The sequence below is a fragment of the Cydia splendana genome, chromosome 21 (genome assembly GCF_910591565.1).
Source record: "Cydia splendana chromosome 21, ilCydSple1.2, whole genome shotgun sequence".
Classification (NCBI taxonomy): Eukaryota; Metazoa; Arthropoda; class Insecta; order Lepidoptera; family Tortricidae; genus Cydia; species Cydia splendana.
This window is the reverse complement of record NC_085980.1, coordinates 13574564-13593785: the sequence shown is the minus strand read 5'-3', so window position 1 is coordinate 13593785 and position 19222 is coordinate 13574564. Positions and strand designations below refer to the sequence as shown.

The 19222-nt window shown below is 37.9% G+C and overlaps 2 protein-coding genes across 2 annotated transcripts in view; both read left to right on the top strand.

Annotated features, from left to right (window-relative positions):
* Positions 1 to 19222, top strand: part of LOC134801050 (uncharacterized) — a 230117-nt gene that overhangs the window by 81239 nt on the left and 129656 nt on the right. The window lies entirely within an intron of this gene.
* LOC134801371 (uncharacterized) lies at positions 1076 to 2281 on the top strand. Its single transcript, XM_063773911.1, has one exon. The coding sequence runs from the start codon at positions 1076 to 1078 to the stop codon at positions 2279 to 2281; it is 1206 nt and encodes a 401-aa protein (XP_063629981.1).

Below are 19222 nucleotides of genomic sequence, written 5' to 3'. Positions count from 1 at the left end.
CTTGGTTTTTTGATGCCGGTCGTTATCTGGGGTCGCATTTTGATTCAAAGATTATGGCGGGCAGGCGTTGGCTGGGACACAGACTTACCTGAAATGTACGTAAGCGAATCCAAAGACTGGTTTGCACAGCTGCACATTGCAGCCAATATAAAAATTCCTCGCTGGTACATGGTCAGGTCAGACGTGTCGGACGTCCAGCTGCACGTAATCGCCGACGGTGGCGAACAAGCCTACGCCTGCGTCGCCTATTGGCGTTTCACTTACAGCGATGACTCTGTATCGACAGCCCTCATCGGTAGTAAGGCCCGAGTCTGTCCCCTGAAACCGGTTTCTATCCCAAGATTAGAATTACAAGCCGCGCTTATCGCGTCGCGTTTTGCGCAAACAATTCTGCAAGCTCACCGTTTTGAGCCCTCCGCAACTATTTTCTGGACTGACTCAACCACCGTCCTAAAGTGGATCCGGAGTGACGCTCGCGCGTTTAAACCTTTCGTGGCACACAGGTTGGGAGAGATATTGGAAACCACCAATCCATCCGACTGGAGGTGGATCCCTACCTCTCTCAACGTCGCTGACGATGCGACAAAACCAAAACGAACCGACTTTACCGCAACTCATCGGTGGTTCACCGGTCCACAGTTCCTTGTTGAACAGTCTTGTACTTGGCCGACCGAGCACGTCACCGACGAGGGAGAGATCTCATCAGACCCTGAGTTAAAATCGAATCTGATGGTTCTGCTCCTCGACACCCCACTCTCGAATTCGTTACTTAATCCAACGCGTTTTAGCTCCTGGCTACGTTTACTACGTGCCACCGCCCGTTTTCTCCAGGGCGCACGCCTATTCCGGCTTAAACTGTCTCGGCCAATAGATCCAAATTCCAAACTCTACATTGACAACACCACGTCTCCCCACCAGCTTCACGCGTCAGACATGATAGAAGCGGAGAAGATGTTGGTCCGTCAAGCACAAACAGAGTTTCCCTGAGGAATTATCGAACTTACGATCTTCGAAGCCAGTGCCCAAGAATAGTCGGATTAAGAAATTGGCGCCTACACTTGATGGAGAAGGCCTAATGCGACAAAACACGCGCATAAGTTCCGCACCGGGAGTGAACGACGAGATGAAATCACCCATGATTCTCGACGGCCGCCACTACATCTCACGACTCTTGATCCTCCACGAACATGTCAAAGCCGCGCACCAATTTAATGAGCTCGTTTTGAATGAACTTCGGCAAAGATATTCGATCTTAAGAGCCAGAGGAACCATCCGTAGCGTAGCAAGCGCCTGCTTGAAGTGTAAAAGATGGAACACGCAACCTATTCAACCTCAGACCGGTAACTTACCACCAGAACGTCTTGATCACCACAAAAGACCATTCACCCACGTAGGCCTTGATTACTTTGGCCCGATCCTAGTAACGCTATATCGACGGAGCGAGAAACGATACATCGCCTTATATACGTGCCTCACAACCAGAGCGCTTCACCTCGAAATCGTGAACTCACTCACTGCAGATAGTGCTATAATGAGCCTCAGACGCTTCATTGCTCGCCGAGGATCGCCCACCACCATATTTTCCGATAACGGGACTAACTTTGTTGGCTCTTCCCGCGAACTGCGCTCCCTACATGACAACTCGGTCGTAGAGTACGCCACTAATCACAAAATCGACTGGCGCTTCATCCCACCAGCATCCCCGTTCATGGGCGGCGCCTGGGAGCGGCTTGTGCGGACAGTGAAAGCAGCCCTCAGATCTTGCCTAGCAAATCAACCACTGAAGGAAGAAGTCTTGTCAACACTCCTACTCGAGGCTGAATCGATAGTGAATTCCAGGCCACTCACGTACGTCCCGTCTTCCCCAGATGCACCAGAGGCGCTAACACCATTCCATTTTATCCTCGGCTCCTCATCAGTCGTTCCATGGACCACGTCGCTGACAGACTCAGACCTATCCCGACGATGTGACTGGCGGAGAACCCTCCGCCTAGCAGATCAGTTCTGGGCACGATGGCTACGCGAGTACTTACCGACGCTTCGAACGAGGGGACCCAACAACAACGCGTTAAATCTTAGCGAGGGTGATGTGGTGTTGATCGCCGATCCTACCCTTCCTCGTGGTTTGTGGCCACTAGGAACGGTAGCAAAGGTCTACCTAGGACCCGACGGAGCGGTCCGCGTGGCAGACGTCCACACCAGAGGGGGCGTGCTGCGCAGACCGGCCCGGAAACTTATCCTGATGGAGGCCGCGCCCCAGCCAGTAGCCACCAGTGGTTAGTGTTCCACTGGGGGTCCGGTATGTTGGCGACTGGCTGGCGCGCGACCTCTTTCGAACATATTATTTGTAAAACCTTTGATTTACCTTTTGATTTTTATTATGTCAATTTAGTCTGCCTGTCACCGTGTTACGAATAACATCCTTGTACTTAATATTGTTTATTAAAATTCTTAATTATACGAGAATAACGCGTTTCCATCATCCCATTAGTCATAACATTTACAGTCCACTTCATTAGCTATCAGCTCTCACCGGGTCACCTTTAAATCTGTGCGTGCGGAATGCAATAAATAGAGAAGCGTGGCGGGAAACAACAAAAAAGGCCGTACGACGACCTCAATGACCACGACTGCTCTGACAAGAGTATCCGACTACGAAGAAGAAGAGAAGAGTCATATAAAATTAACATCAAACCAAGATCAGATTTTTAAGTCCGAATGCGCTCTCAATAATTGAACAATGAACAGTTGAACACATTAACCAGTCCACACGCTCTCGAATAATTGAATAATTTTGAAATATTGACGAAAAATTCCAGTTTGAATAAAGCGTGCTCCATACAGGATTACTCTGTGTGATATTGGAAGTATTTTAATAATATTTTACTGGAAACCTGTTTCACCTTTGTTTACTTAAATATGTAGCTGAAGTAAACATAAATGTATTTTCATTTGTATGCAGCGTTTAAAACAAAGTTTTACTTTTACAAAAATTGGAAATGGATGACCATTTAGTTTTAAGGTGACGTTCGGATGTCAAACTCAGCTGCATTACTGTTGCGACATTACTGCGGGAATGGACGGACCTTTTCGAAAATATTTAAGATTTTGAGTTATTTCTACTCAGAATTACGAACCATTAATTTCAAAGAAATAATTTCTAAATTTTTTGTCAATTTTGTGGCGCATTATCACTTATATATTGTATGTACTGTCACAAAATTCACACTACAGTTTTTGTATGAAAAACTGGGGACACTGTTTCTTTTTTAATATTGATTATAAAAAAATATCAGTGTCTCATAGTGGCTATGACTACAGTCATCTGCAATAATATGTTACACAACGAAGGCCGCCAAAATATCTGACACGATCTTATTTGTAGAGCCATAAGAACGTGTCACATATTTTTGAGGCCTTCGAAGAGTAACATATTATTGCTGGTGACTGTACAATTGACCCGTTATTGTCCACTTGACTATCGCAAGTAATAAAATTTTGAAAGCATCATGCACCGGTGACTTTATAACAGTTTTGTCCTTTCCTGGTCGTCTCTACTTAGGTAAATGAGAACACGTCACGCCATAGTGTGTGCACGTGGCTTTGTCTGAAGTCTATTGTCCGCAATTCGATCGAGTTAATTGAGAATGACTGCCCCAGGACTTAGACCGGGAGTTGGGTGGCGAAATTACACATTACAGCAAACAAAAAAAAATTTAGATTACTTAAAGATTTTTAAATAATATTGATTTAGATTTTTGATAGTTTTGAGCTATTTCTAGACAGATTTATGCGAACCATTGATTTCAAGGAAAAAAATTCTCAAATATTTGTGACGCATTATCACTTATAATATATTTTGTATGTACTCTCACAAAACTCACACAGTTTTGTATGGAAAACTGGGGCACAGTTTCTTTTTTTTTAATATTGATTATAAATAAAAAAGAATCAGTGTCTCATAGTGATCATGAGTACAACTTACGCATTGTTATACACTTCTTGACTATCGCATGTAATTTTGACAGCATTATGCACCAGCAGTTACTATATACGTATAGTGCTATATATAACCGTTTTGTCCTTTCCACTCTACTTAGGTAAATGAGAACACGTCACGCCATAGTGTGTGCACGTGGCTTTGTCTGAAGTCTATTGTCCGCAATTCGACCGAGCTAATTCAGAGCGACTGCCCCAGGACTTAGACCGGGAGTTGGGAGTGGAAACTACGCATCAATGTGAAGGGTTTTTTGAACAAAACGGATATCGTCAAGCGCAAAAACTGTGAGCACAGTTTTAAATTTTATAAATAATTTTGCTTGAGTACACCAAGCCGCAAAAGTGCATGGCCACTTTATAAATAAAGTCATTCGTAATGTGTCCTTGCTATTTCGCAGCTAGCTATAATATCGGCGTACCATTATGACAATGACAAGCACAGCCCAAAATATCGCCAGTAGGAATTGATTTTTACGACATAAGGCACAAACAAACATTACGCTCATTTATTGTTTACAGGAACTAAATGAAGAGACAATTTATGAATTTCTGAGCACGTATATTCGGGTAAACGCCGAACGAAACGCAGGTCACTTTTGTTAATTAACGTGTACCTATATGACGATAATAATCTAATAAATTAGTCAATGTTTCCCGCGACAGCTCCCGTGCTAACCAGCCATAATTACAAGGTACGGAGTGACCGCTCGTGATTGCTCCCGCTCATTACCTAATCCATTGAGCCTGCTGTTTCCTTTGTTCTGTGTCAATTGTGACATGAGCCGGTATGGCCAAAGTCAGTTATAGTTTATTTGCTTTCATACAGGTTATTTCTAGCAACTTAGCCTAATACAGACGAGACTACACGCCTAGATCATTTTTTTTTTAAGAGGGGAAATGCTTTACGCATACCACCCAGCGCGGGGACGGGCCGGGATGGTTATGTGGGAATCCCTGTTGTGGGCTAATGAGACCCCAGGTTTACCCACTAAAACCCCTCTGTTGCCGACTCGCTGCCATATGGCGAGGTCCCAGGAACGCCGAAGTACTCTTCCGCAACCTAGTCCTAGTCCTAGATCCTAAGACAACTCCCACTAGGAGTTCAGACAGTAATTTTAAGACGACAGTGTAATCAGAACTAAATACAGACATCCTTACTTAAATTAAAGTACATAAATACAGGCAAAAGTTTATCTAACAGTTTTGAATGATTCACGGTTAGTTTCACTTATAAATAAATAAATATTATAGGACATATTTACACAAATTGACTAAGCCCCACGGTAAGCTCAAGAAGGCTTGTGTTGTGGGTACTCTGACAACGATATATATAATATATAAATACTTAAATACATAGAAAACAACCATGACTCAGGAACAAATATCTGTATCATCATACAAATACATGCCCTTACTAGGATTCGAACCCGGGACCATCGGCTTCATAGGCAGGGTCACTACCCACTAGGCCAGACCGGTCGTCAAACTTGACTTATATCGACCGGATAAAAGTCTAGTAAAGTTTTATCTAGTTCCTAAATTACAATAAATAAATGATACAAAAGAAATGAAGTTTAACAATGTAGGAAATTAAAATTTATTTGAATAAATGTAATATTTTAATGATTAATATAAACTTGCAAATTAACTAAACCAAAGGATTATTCAGCTCGGCCTAAATTCCAGTAAATAAACGATAAAAAAAATATCAAACTATTTAACTAACTAACAAACAAACAATAGTCATACCGTGTGTGGCCTGTAACAACATGAGCAAAAAATTAAACTGCAGGCTGTACTCCTCATATTGACCAACATTTGTTCAGCGTCTTTTAAAAATAAATTGCGGTGTGATTTTAATACACTTTAAAGTTTATTCTAAGACGCAATGTATTGCGAATTTTGTTATGTTTAAGGCGTGACAACTTGACAAGCAACGTCTATCACAATGATATGGCGTGGCGATGGCGTCCATTGAAGATAATATTTATTTTGTATGAAAAATAGGGAGTCTAAATACTTCATAATTTTTAAAAGTTGTTGAACAAAAGTGTCACCGTTTGAGGAGTACAATCTATGTTTTAATTATTTGCTCGTATTACAGGCCACACCCGGTATACAAACCTTTTCCCGCGACAGCTCCCGTGCTAACCAGCCATAATTACAAGGTACGGAGTGACCGCTCGTGATTGCTCCCGCTCATTACCTAATCCAGTGAGCCTGCTGTTTCCTTTGTTCTGTGCCAATTGGACCTCCTAGCCTAGTTGGGTAGTGTCTCTACCAGGGTTCGAATCCTGGTAAGGGCATTGTATGTACTCCTAACTCGTTCAAAAAGGGGGGCGCCTCTTTACTTGAGAATGAAACAATCATTAACATTCACAAATAAAGCCATTATATTAAAAATAATTTTCACACCTTATATACGAACTCGATAAGAATTTCGTTAGCTAGTTGTGTGGTCGGGTCAGCGACATCTAGCGTGAGATTTGGTAAACCTTTTTGTATGTAGTTACCCTACTGACGCGAACAGGTATTTATTTAAGCCTTTCACATTAAGACAAAAGATGTAAATTATGATAATTCCTATACTTTGTATCTTTAGGTATTTAAATAAAAGTAAAAAAATTACCCTCAACTGGCTCAACGAGTAGATGAAAACATTACACGATGAAATAATGTCAGTTAAAGTCAGGTCGTTCAGCGACTGATACAGGCGGTTTTGTAATAGGGTGGGTCACTCGTGTATGGAGAAAAAAAAAGTATTAGTTAGCCAATATACAGTATTTCAAATTATTCTGTAATCGGAATTCATTTTCTGCCTCCGGATCCATTTCAAAGTTTTCGTATAAATATTATTATATTTTGTATGGTCTGCGGAGTATATTTATGTATCGTCTCTTTATTCAAACTTTAGCTAAAAAGTTATACCATTATTAGCTCGAAATAGCATGGTAAAGGTTCAGAGCCAATAAATAAATAAAAAAATACTCAAAAAGAAACATTTTTTTTCATAATGTCCATACATAACAAAAACTTTTGACTACAATCCGGAGGCAGTAAAATTAAAGCTAAAAATAAAATAAAAATACGTGCAATAATTAATTACCAAATGGCACCTTTTTTTAATTGTGCCCCCTATTAAATTAAAAAAAAGTAAAAATGACCCACCCTATTTTGTAATTGGTCGGTTAACCAATAAATGTTATAACTACCCGAAAATGTACAAATTGTTTGTTTAGTTATTTAAATACCTAATAAAGATACAGACTACAAGTCTCCTATTCGTTACCCTACTGCCATAAAGGGTGACTGACGCTAGACCGGTCCGAGGCGTCTGACATGTCATTTTCTATGTCGGCTGATGGGTGATCACGTGGTACTTTCCAATCTTTCCATAGAAAACGAAGCGCCGGAAGCTCCGCCCCGGCCCAGTCTAGCGTGAGTCAACCTTAACCCATTAGAGTCTAGTAATGCGAACATTCTTAACGTCTATTCTTAAAACAAACAATTCATTAATATGTATACAAATTTCTACCCTATCTCAATACGGTAAGGTTTACAAGTGTGTAGATGTTTATGGTGTATAATTATACGAGAATGTAAAGTACACTTGAGGAGAATGAAGACAGGAGAGTATCTTCTTCTTCTTCCTCGCGTTATACCGGCATGTTGCCACGGCTCATGGGAGCCTGGGGTCCGCTTGACAACTAATCCCAAGAATTGACGTAAGCACTAGTTTTTACGGAAGCGACTGCCATCTAACCTTCCAACCCAGAGGGGATACTAGGCCTTATTGGGATTAGTCCGGTTTCCTCACGATGTTTTCCTTCACCGAAAAGCGACTGGTAAATATCAACTGATATTTCGTACATAAGTTCCGAAAAACTCATTGGAAGGTACGAGCCGGGGTTTGAACCCGCGACCTCCGGATTGAAAGTCGCACGCTCTTACCGCTAGGCTACCAGCGCTATGTCGCTAGTCTATTCTTAAAACAAACAATTCATTAATATGTATCCAAGTTTCTACCCTATCTCAATACGGTAAGGTTTACAAGTGTGTAGATATTTATGGTGTATCTACGAGAATGTAAAGTACACTAGAGGAGAATGAAGCCAGGAGAGTATATTCGGAAGTATTATGTGGTCACACTACATAGAACTTAACATGGGTATAAGGTGGTTGGTGTAAGGCACAAGAATGAATTTGTCGCTTAAAATAATTTTTCGTTACATTTGCTCGTGTGTAAAGGATTATTCTAATTTAAGAATTTGTTATTATTTTGATACCTTGACGATCGTCTTAGTAATTTGCGCATCCCATGCATGATTTTCACTTCATTTCGCATGCTTTAAACAACGTGATCTCAACAATCTGATCGGCTCTTAGATTCTTTGGGCACATAATGCGATCGCCACACCACAGCCTCGAACGTGACATCATATTGGGGCAAGTTGAAGGCAAGCGCGCTAGAGGAAGAGCCCCTGCACGATGGTCGGATTCCATAAAACAAGCATGTGGTTCCATGCAGCCCACATAGCCCTTGATCGCGATCAATGGTTGTTGTCGGTCATCACAATATAGTTATTGGTCACGATCCTCAGTAATGAGGGAACGACAAAGAAGAAGAAACAACGTGAGCGAATTTCAAGGTCGTATCATATAAGTAATTTGGGTCCTGCATGTAACATGCCCTCTTACGGGAACAATTGTCATTCCATAAGTCTAGCTATAGTTCTATTATACACGAGTAGATATAAGGTTGGTTTTGTTTTAGTTTCAGACATTTAACTATCAAGTCACCTATCTTAAAATTGCACATTGGTAACCACACTCGCAGATCAGATGGCCAAGATACAGGCTCAGCCTAGTTTGGTCTCTGACGGATATACATAGTTATATTTTTGTATATTACCTAAATTTGTAAATAAACTTTTTTGTATTTTTTTTTGTATAAGTATAAGATATAAACCGTAACAAGTCGATAAATTTGAATCGAGCTCAAGTTAGAACAAGTTGTTTAAAATAAACTTTTCCCAGATTTGCTTGTACAGTCATCAGCAATAGTATCTTACACAACTAGGGCCGCAAAAATATGTGACACGTTCTTATTTGGAGCGCAATAAGAGCGCGTCATATATTTTTGCGGCCCTAGTTGTCTAAGATACTATTGCTGATGACTGTACCGTCATCGCTCACACTGTTAATTGTACGCCTGTAAACCCTATTAAATCTACAATCGAGCCTCCCCTCACCCCACCCATCCCGCCCCTAGATACAATGACGATACAACAGCGCCACGCAAGAAGTAGCGACTTAAATGAACTAACAGGACACTGATTTGTAAAACGTATTACTAAATACTGAAAAAAAGCATGCTGCATCTCATAGATGGCGTTAAAGTTAAATTGGAAAAATAAATGAAACAGTGCAAATTAAATATTCATTTTAATGAAGTCAACTCTTATTTAAATAATATTTAATTATGAGGGTGTAAATACAGTTTATATTTAAACAAATTAATGACTGCAAGTTTTCTATAATATCATTATTTATTAGGTATACTGTGCAGGTATATCATCGATATTTATTAAAAAAAAACCGGGCAAGTGCGAGTCGGACTCGCGCACGAAGGGTTCCGTACCATAATGCAAAAAAAAAAACAAAAAAAAAGCAAAAAAAAAAACGGTCACCCATCCAAATACTGACCACTCCCGACGTTGCTTAACTTTGGTCAAAAATCACGTTTGTTGTATGGGAGCCCCATTTAAATCTTTATTTTATTCTGTTTTTAGTATTTGTTGTTATAGCGGCAACAGAAATACATCATCTGTGAAAATTTCAACTGTCTAGCTATCACGGTTCGTGAGATACAGCCTGGTGACAGACGGACGAACGGACGGACGGACGGACGGACAGCGAAGTCTTAGTAATAGGGTCCCGTTTTACTCTTTGGGTACGGAACCCTAATTAGGGCATACCGGTACAAGTGCGAAAAATAGGTAATTCGCACATGTATCATACAACGTTTTACAGTACATAATATGGCCCTTTAAATTTTCGACATAGTTACGTAATGTGCTAATTATCGCACTAATGCGGTAAAGTAGCACCATATTGTAATAGTACTTACCTACATTACGTTTACAAGTGCGGCAAATAGGAAAATCGAAACGAGTGGCGATAAATTCGAACACGACCGAAGGGAGTGTTTTGAATCGACACGAGTTGCGAATTACCTATTGGCACATGTATCGTACAACGTTTTACAGTACCTACAGTCCTACATACTAGGGTTTGCTCCCGGGAAATACCGGTACCGAAAGTACCGGGAATTCCCGGGATTTAGAGCCAAGCAAAGAACCGGGATTTCAAAATTAAATTCCCGGTACTTTCGGGATTTTCGGGACTAATATTTCCGGTACAATATTTGACTGTTTTCTGTTACTTAGCATGAAATATCATGTTTTTTAAAGAAATACATTATATAAATCCATTGCTGACGCTAATACTTTTACGACTGACCATATATTAAAGCAAAACAAAAATAGTCAATGGGTTTGACAATGCCAACAAAATAAAATAGCTTATTTTGAAACTATACGAGTGTTTCTACGATAAATAATTTTATACGAATAATTAGTTAGTTGTATACTAAATACGAGCAAAAACTAGAGAGAATTGTGTTATTAATAAAATATTTCTTTTAATTCGAATACGGTATAAGAAACTCTTATTGATAATCTGAATGACATTTTAAAATGAATTAAAATATGATAGTGACATGTCCTCTCCTTGGTAAATTCTTAATTCTGGCTGCAACAACTTCTTGATCCTTCCTATTGATAATTTTATTACCATTTTTACCTACTCACATGCAATTTTGCACATTTATTCAAGCCCCTTATCTTGTCTAGAATACAAAATTTCGTAAACGTAGCTCTAACAGTTATTCATAAATTAACGTTTTAAAACCGGCATTTTTGTGACTGACTGACTAATAGATCAAAAACCTAACCCACTTCGAGCTGACCTAGAAACTTGAAATTTGGCACTAAGGAATGCAAATCGGTTATTTTTTGTATGGAAATAACCGCGGTTTCGGTTAATAACCGATTATTTCCATACAAAAAATAACTGATTTGCATTCCCTATTTGGCACCAAGGTAGACTATTACGAGTTTATAGAGGGAACAATCTAAAAAATGAAAATTATTGATAATTTGATGAAGAAAAACATATATACTTATCGATAATAGATGACTAATTTTCATTTATGGTATCAATCGATCAGGTTTGTCTTTAGGATCAAAAGTCTATATGGGATCCATTGCATTAAAGGAATACAAAAGTCAGAAATGATAGTCAAAGTCCGACAGTACTTCACTCGCGAAACGCCCCGAACAAAACGATATGTGACCGTGACGTCAAGGTCACAAAGAGTCCATCTTGAAGTATGAACAAAACAAGAAAATTGCGATTTTGTCGGTGAAATATTGCGTTTATGTATATAGTTTCCATACAATCTTTTATTGGATAAAATGCGAGGAATCGAATCGAATGGTAACTAACTGCGACAATTCTTCGACCGACGGTTTTGTCAGGAAGCTCTTCTTCCACATTGAACGATATTTGTAACTGAAAATAAAATATATTGTATGTGTTAGCATTTACAATTTGTCACATCATGTACAGTCGACGTCAAAGATATGTACCTATTGCAGCATACTCCTTTGTAATAAGGTAAAAAATGTATACATATATTTGACGTCGACTGTACATATAAAGCACCGGTGGTAAAGAACCAACGAGAGAAATAAAAGTAAGACCCTGTATAATGACTACGAATCGTGTGATAAATCAATTTGCGATGGAATTCTGGCACACGAAGTTGAAACAATGTTATTCTAGCTAGGTAGTTAGTACAAAAGGTAAAATTGTTCTCTGCTCTACAATCAATAAGCATAATTAGCATGAATCACCTACCTCATGGGTATCTTCTTCCTCTAATATACTAGGAACCCGATAAGTGTCATCCACCTGTGCAATGCGTGGGTTCAAAATGTTTGAGCCGGTCGCCTCACTGTCAAAACCAAAATTAAATAAATGTATGATGTTTTACAGCACATATGGACTTTACCGCACTAGTGCGATAATGCACACACACATTACGTAACTATGTCAAATATTTAAAGGGCTAGTAGTAGTAGTAAACTCTTTATTGTACAAAAAGACATATTAAAAATAACATACAATTAGCAAGAAGTACAAAGGCGAACTTATCCCTTTGAGGGATCTCTTCCAGTTAACCTATAGGGCTATATGTACTGTAAAACGTTGTACGATACATGTGAGAATAGGTAATACGCAACTCATGTCAACTATTTTTCGCACTATTTTTTATCATCAAGTGATGATGAACAATAACAGCCACATTTTGCCTCTCATTAAGCATCCGGACAAATCTGTCGGTCGAAGAATTGTAGCAGCCAGTCATTTCTTTACAACATCACTCAATTTATAAATTAGTCCATTACTATTTCATAAATTGATCATGGACCCGCAAAACGCAGCATTCCAGAAATGCAGTTATTTCGAAAAGTGAGACAGACTAATTTCAAAATTTTTATGTAGGTACCTATATTATAACAAGTGATGACAATGGAGAAAACTACTTGAAAGTAAATAAACCATTGTGCTGGTTACAGGTACAGTCGGCGTCAAATACTTTGTAGCAACAAAGTAGCCAAATAGTAACATCTAGCAAGTAACATAATAAAATTGCGGTTTATGACGTAAGTATTAAAAAAACTGCTTACTAGATCTCGTTCAAACCAATTTTCGGTGGAAGTTTGCATGGTAATGTACATCATATATATTTTTTTTTATTTTATCATTCTCTTATTTTATAAGTTAAAGGACACACATTTTACCACTTTGGAGGTGGTCTCTCGCGCAAACTATTGAGTTTAGAAAAAAATGATATCAAAAACCTCAATATATTTTTTGAAGACCTATCCATAAATACCCCACACGTATGGGATTGATGCAAAAAAAAATGTTGAGTTTCAGTTATAAGTATGGGGAACCCCCAAAATGTATTGTTTTTTTCTATTTTTGTTGGAAAATCCAAGTTTCAACAGTACCTATAGTTCTTATAGTTTCAGAAAAAAGTGGCTGTATATACGGACGGACAGACAGACAGACATGACGAATCCTTAAGGGTTCCGTTTTTTGCCATTTGGCTACAGAACCCTAAAAATGCTCTATCACAGGTAAATGAGAAATTGAAAATGGAAATAATTGCCCAAGATTATTAGTTTTATTAAAATAAAAAATCGGTCAACACGCTCAAGAAAAGGAAATCATTTACTATTGTGTAGGGTAGGTATAATATAAAATAACTACCAGTTCATTAAAAAATACGTAAAAGAATAACGAAAGTACGGACAATCGGTAAATCCCGGGATTTTAATTTCCGGGACTTACTCAGGCAACCCTATTACATTCTATCAGTGTACATTTTTAGGGTTCCGTACCCAAAGGGTAAAAACGGGACCCTATTACTAAGACTTCGCTGTCCGTCCGTCCGTCTGTCCGTCTGTCATCAGGCTGTATCTCATGAACCGTGGTAGCTAGACAGTTTAAAATTTCACAGATGATTGAATTTCTATCGCCGCTATAACAACAAATACTAAAAACAGAATAAAATAAATAGTTATGCAACAAACGTGATTTTTGCCGTTTTTTGCATAATGGTACGGAACCCTGCGTGTGCGAATCCAACTTGCACTTGGCCGGTTTTTTTAAATTAAGTACCTCTTGGAGAATATCAAATAACTGATGAGGGCAATGTATCTCGTACGATATTATTGATTGGCGACATTTTATTTAGTTTTCGGCGAACATTTGCTAAGTAGGTAGTACTAATACTACTAATAGCCATCTAGGAAAATAAGTACAAAATATGTCCAAATAATTGAGAATATCAATTCAATTCATAAAAAGATATAAGCATCTGCACTGATAGGAAAACAGTAGGTATCTAAATCTAACTAAGGTCTTTTCGTACGCCGCCGCTGTGAGTACTTGAGTAGGTAGGTATTTGTGACGTTATCTATGAAAAGGGACCTTATTGTCGATGGCGCTTCCGCCATTATTAACGATGCTCTGATATAAATACCACGCCGTGCGACGCAGTGCGTCGTAAGCGCCATAGACAATAAGGTCCCTTTTCATAGATAATGCCACAATTAGAATTAGAACTTACTCGTTACTTTGAATGTCAGTGGTTGATGAAATCGGAGATTCCATTTCCATATTTTGCAGTCTGTAAATAAAGATAAATTGTAGTAGTGTATTGTGTTACGTAGGTAGGGCTAAAAAGCACAAGTCAAATAATTATACTCACTCGATGTAGTCTAAAGATATAGTACCATGTTCGGCTGTGAAATTATCCAATTTTCTTCTTTTCCTAGAAAGACAAAAAAGTAAAAAGTTTAGACGCATGACAAATCACGAGCTGAGGTTCGAACCCTCGATAGGTGGATGGATTGCTAAAAGAACGCTTTATGCGTCTAATTGTGTGCGTTACATGTATCACTGTGTGCTCGTATTTATAGGAAGGCCCACTACACCGCAACCGCGTAACTACGACCAACTACGACTCACGGAGACGCACACATAGACGGCAATGTTTTCTGTCTTTGCCGTGCAAGGCAACGGCGCTAGTGCCGCGTGGTGTAAACTTCGTCGCGAATCGCGATATCCTTTTAAGCTATTTAGATGATGACAATGTTTACCGGTAGATGGAGCGATTATTAATTTTTAGAATGTTTCAAGTTATATGGATTACTAATTAGTACGATCAAGTATATATTAAATTAAGTAATAATTACGTATTTCACTGTGTAATAAATATACATTTTTACTTACGTTAGTTCCATTGTTTGTTGGAATCTTCCGAGTTGTCTTTTTCGAGATGTCTTCTTTTTATTCAATTGCTTGTTACCCATTATAACTTAAAGGTTTTGGTGCACACGGTATATCACTAGGACACACAACACAGCACAGTTTTTATAAGTAAATCTTATATTTGTTTTGGGGACACCTAGTACAGGTCCGTCTGGCACGAGCGCTCAGCCATCACTGTCTCATTTCGAAAGACGGACGGAGATAGAGCATGCAGGCCGGAGTCGATATTTTGTTACGATAGAATTAGTTGATGTTTATTTATTTTAAAAATATTGCCTCTAATTATCGTTTTTCTAAAGCTGTCAAATTACTGTTATACTTATGATTGATTTTTCTCCTTTTTTTGTTTCATAGTGTCACATAGTAAAGAAACGAGTAAAGTTGGAGTAAAAATTCGAATTGGAGGTTACTTTGGGAATAAATTGTATCGAGCGAAGTGTTATGAATCGTGTATCGAAAGCTGTGTTATTAAAGATAATATAATCAAGAATTATATTTATTTTTCCCACGTCTACAAATATCACCGTTTCTTAGAAAAATAGGATAATTATTGGGGTATTTTTACATTTCTGGCTCAGGGAACGGCCTTAAAGAAAGATAAAATGACTGCAATGTCAACTTCAAACCTATATTCAACCAACTTCAAATGTATATGTTATTCAACGTTAAAGTACTAATACTTAATAGCACCCCTAGAGACTTTTGTTCAGGACTCTGAAATCTATAACATATCAAAATCTCAAGATATTTAATTAAACCACATTTTCCATACTTTAGGTCCGGGGTCCTTTAAGTGCTAAAAATATCCTATCGCCTTCGACAGCCTAGAATCAATTCTATGTGTACCTTTAGGCTTTCACGAAATCTCATTTCGTAAGTAGTTTTATTTAAATGAGGAATGTAAAGTAGTCAAACCAGAATTAATTTCACCCAAGAACCTTTCTTGGGTATTGATTCTTCTTCAGTCGCTCCCTCAATACTGAGGATCGTGACATCATGTTCTTCTGTTGAAGACCAGGTTTCTTCATTATCTCCACTTCATTATTATTACCTATTCATTATATGTTTTTTTTTTGCACTTTCTGTCCATTTAGTTAAAACCCCTGTTTGGGAATTATTCTATAAGTAATAATACTGGTTTTTTTCACCTTTGGGTACACCTTCAAAATAGAACGGACTGGAAGCCCAGCCACGAAAAACGAAAATCGTTTTTTTTTATCTACCTCTCTACAGTTCGAATGTGCAAGAGCGATAGAGAGGCAAATAACGAATTTTCGATTTCCGTGTTACGCGGTAGACCTTCAGATAATATATCAAATTTTCCATCGCTCGATTTTCTATGAACTGTCAATCAATATGGCAATCTAAGTCCTCTATATTATGAAGAAACTTAATAAAGAAATATTGGTCAGTATCATATTAAAATGTTTATCTTTATTAGACTGTCCGACCGATCATAAGAATATAGATAATATCATGATATTATGATTACCAAGGTAATATAATTACAATCACGATCTGGGAAACAACGTGTTTATTTAACGTAAATAAAACAAACTTAATTGGTAATTGTAATTGATAGACAGTTGAAATTTTGACATAATAATTATGTAGGTATACGTATGTTTCCAAATCCGCATTGGGCCAGCGTGGGGACTATAGCCCAAGCCCTCTTGCGAGTGAGAGGAGGCCTGTGCCCAGCAGTGGGACGTATATGTATAGGCTGAATGATGATGATGACGTATGTTTCGTTATGTTCAATGCATATGTATAAATTACGTACTTATTCATAAAAACATACCTAAAATAATTATAACCGGTCATATTAAAACTAGAGATTATAAATACAACTTAACACAGCATTTTTTTTTGTATAAATAAATATCTAAATTACCTATGTAAGTATGTATTTTAGAATTAATAACTGCCTTTATTCTTTGTTTAATTTAACATTATTGTTAAAGATAATACTTTTACATCAAGTCATGTTCTTGTACCTACTTTTTTTTCACCATTAAATAATATTTAAACAAACATCTATATTTTTCCTCTCTCAGAGTCCGCGAATGTTAAGTCAAAAACACTATTATTTACATACATTTAAAACATGTTTTCGCATTCTCTAGACTCCATAATAAACAAGCAAATTGCTTTAGTTGATAAAGGGCCTATATCACAATGAAACTGTATTTAAAATGGATATTATTAAACTAAATGTTAATTGTTGACACTCGTATGCCATTGACGCGATGAAATCGTTAATCATTGTTAGAATAATATACCTTTTAACCTTTTTTTAAGTGTCAAAGATCACTTTTATTGTTTTAAAAAATAATGAAGTATTTGGTGTAGCTTTTATGAATTAAGTAAGCGTAAAATAAATATGTAAATAAGTATTAGACAACGGATGACGTTATACATAATGTACAATTATAATTTATACGTATTGGTAAATACTTTCATAACTAAAAAGAAAACGTTCTTGGCAAAGCAACGGGTTTAGTTTAGTTGCGGGTGTCCATGGGTGACGGTAATCGCTTACTATCAGGCAGTTCGTCTGCTCGTTTGCCTCATAAAAAGTTATTCAAAGAAAAGGTAAAGGTAAGAGCATTGACGTATAATAACTAAGGACTGGCCTTACGGGCAATAAGAATGTGGCATGAATGGGGCCAGAACAGCGGTATGCCACCACGATAACGCGATTGGTTCATTAGTTCGCATCACGCGCGCGATGGTCGCAACTAGTTGCGTTAGACTGCACGATTGGCTCGAATTCGTGTGTGAGGCCCTGAATTAGATATTATACGTCAACGGGTAAGAGTCATATAAAATCAACATCAAACCAGGCGTGGCTCACTCCACGATTTCGTCGCTTTGCTACAGGTAGCTAAAAGTACATCCGTTCCACACCAATTTTGGTGGTTAGCCATAAGCCGCGCGTGGCGCTGTCGCCAGCTAGCGGCCATATCTGTCCTGATCGTAACAGACGCGCTTTGTTAGAGAGTGAGTCTTCTGTACCTAGTACTATTATTTATTCTTTGATCAAACCAAGATCAGATTTTTAAGTCCGAATCCGCTCCCAGTAATTGAACAATGAACAGTTGAACACATTAACCAGTCCACACGCTCCCGAATAATTGAATAATTTTGAAATGTTGACGAAAAATTCCAGTTTGAATAAAACGTGCACTCCATACAGGATTACTCTGTGTGATATTGGAAGTATTTTAATAATATTTTACTGGAAACCTGTTTCACCTTTGTTTACTTAAATATGTAGCTGAAGTAAACATAAATGTATTTTCATTTGAATGCAGCGTTTAAAACAAAGTTTGACTTTTACAAAAATTGGAAATAGATGACCATTTAGTTTTATGGTGACGTTCGGATGTCAAACTCAGCTACATTACTGTTGCGACATTACTGCGGGAGTGGACGGACATTTTCGAAAATATATAAGTGTTGAGTTATTTCTACTCAGAATTACGAACCATTGATTTCAAAGGAAATAATTTCTCAACTTTTTGTCAATTTTGTGGCGCATTATCACTTATATTTTGTATGTACTGTCACAAAATTCACACTACAGTTTTTGTATGAAAAACTGAGGACACTGTTTCTTTTTTAATATTGATTATAAAAAAATATCAGTGTCTCATAGTGGCTATGACTACAGTCATCTGCAATAATATGTTACACAACGAAGGCCGCCAAAATATCTGACACGATCTTATTTGTAGAGCCATAAGAACGTGTCACATATTTTTGAGGCCTTCGAAGAGTAACATATTATTGCTGGTGACTGTACAATTGACCCGTTATTGTCCACTTGACTATCGCAAGTAATAAAATTTTGAAAGCATCATGCACCGGTGACTTTATAACAGTTTTGTCCTTTCCTGGTCGTCTCTACTTAGGTAAATGAGAACACGTCACGCCATAGTGTGTGCACGTGGCTTTGTCTGAAGTCTATTGTCCGCAATTCGATCGAGTTAATTGAGAATGACTGCCCCAGGACTTAGACCGGGAGTTGGGTGGCGAAATTACACATTACAGCAAACAGAAAAAAATTTAGATTACTTAAAGATTTTTAAATAATATTGATTTAGGTTTTTGATAGTTTTGAGCTATTTCTACACAGATTTATGCGAACCATTGATTTCAAGGAAAAAAATTCTCAAATATTTGTGACGCATTATCACTTATAATATATTTTGTATGTACTCTCACAAAACTCACACAGTTTTGTATG

Bases quoted from the DNA above. Each gene is read 5' to 3' on its own strand.
- LOC134801371 (XM_063773911.1), top strand. From the start codon at position 1,076: ATGCGACAAAACACGCGCATAAGTTCCGCACCGGGAGTGAACGACGAG.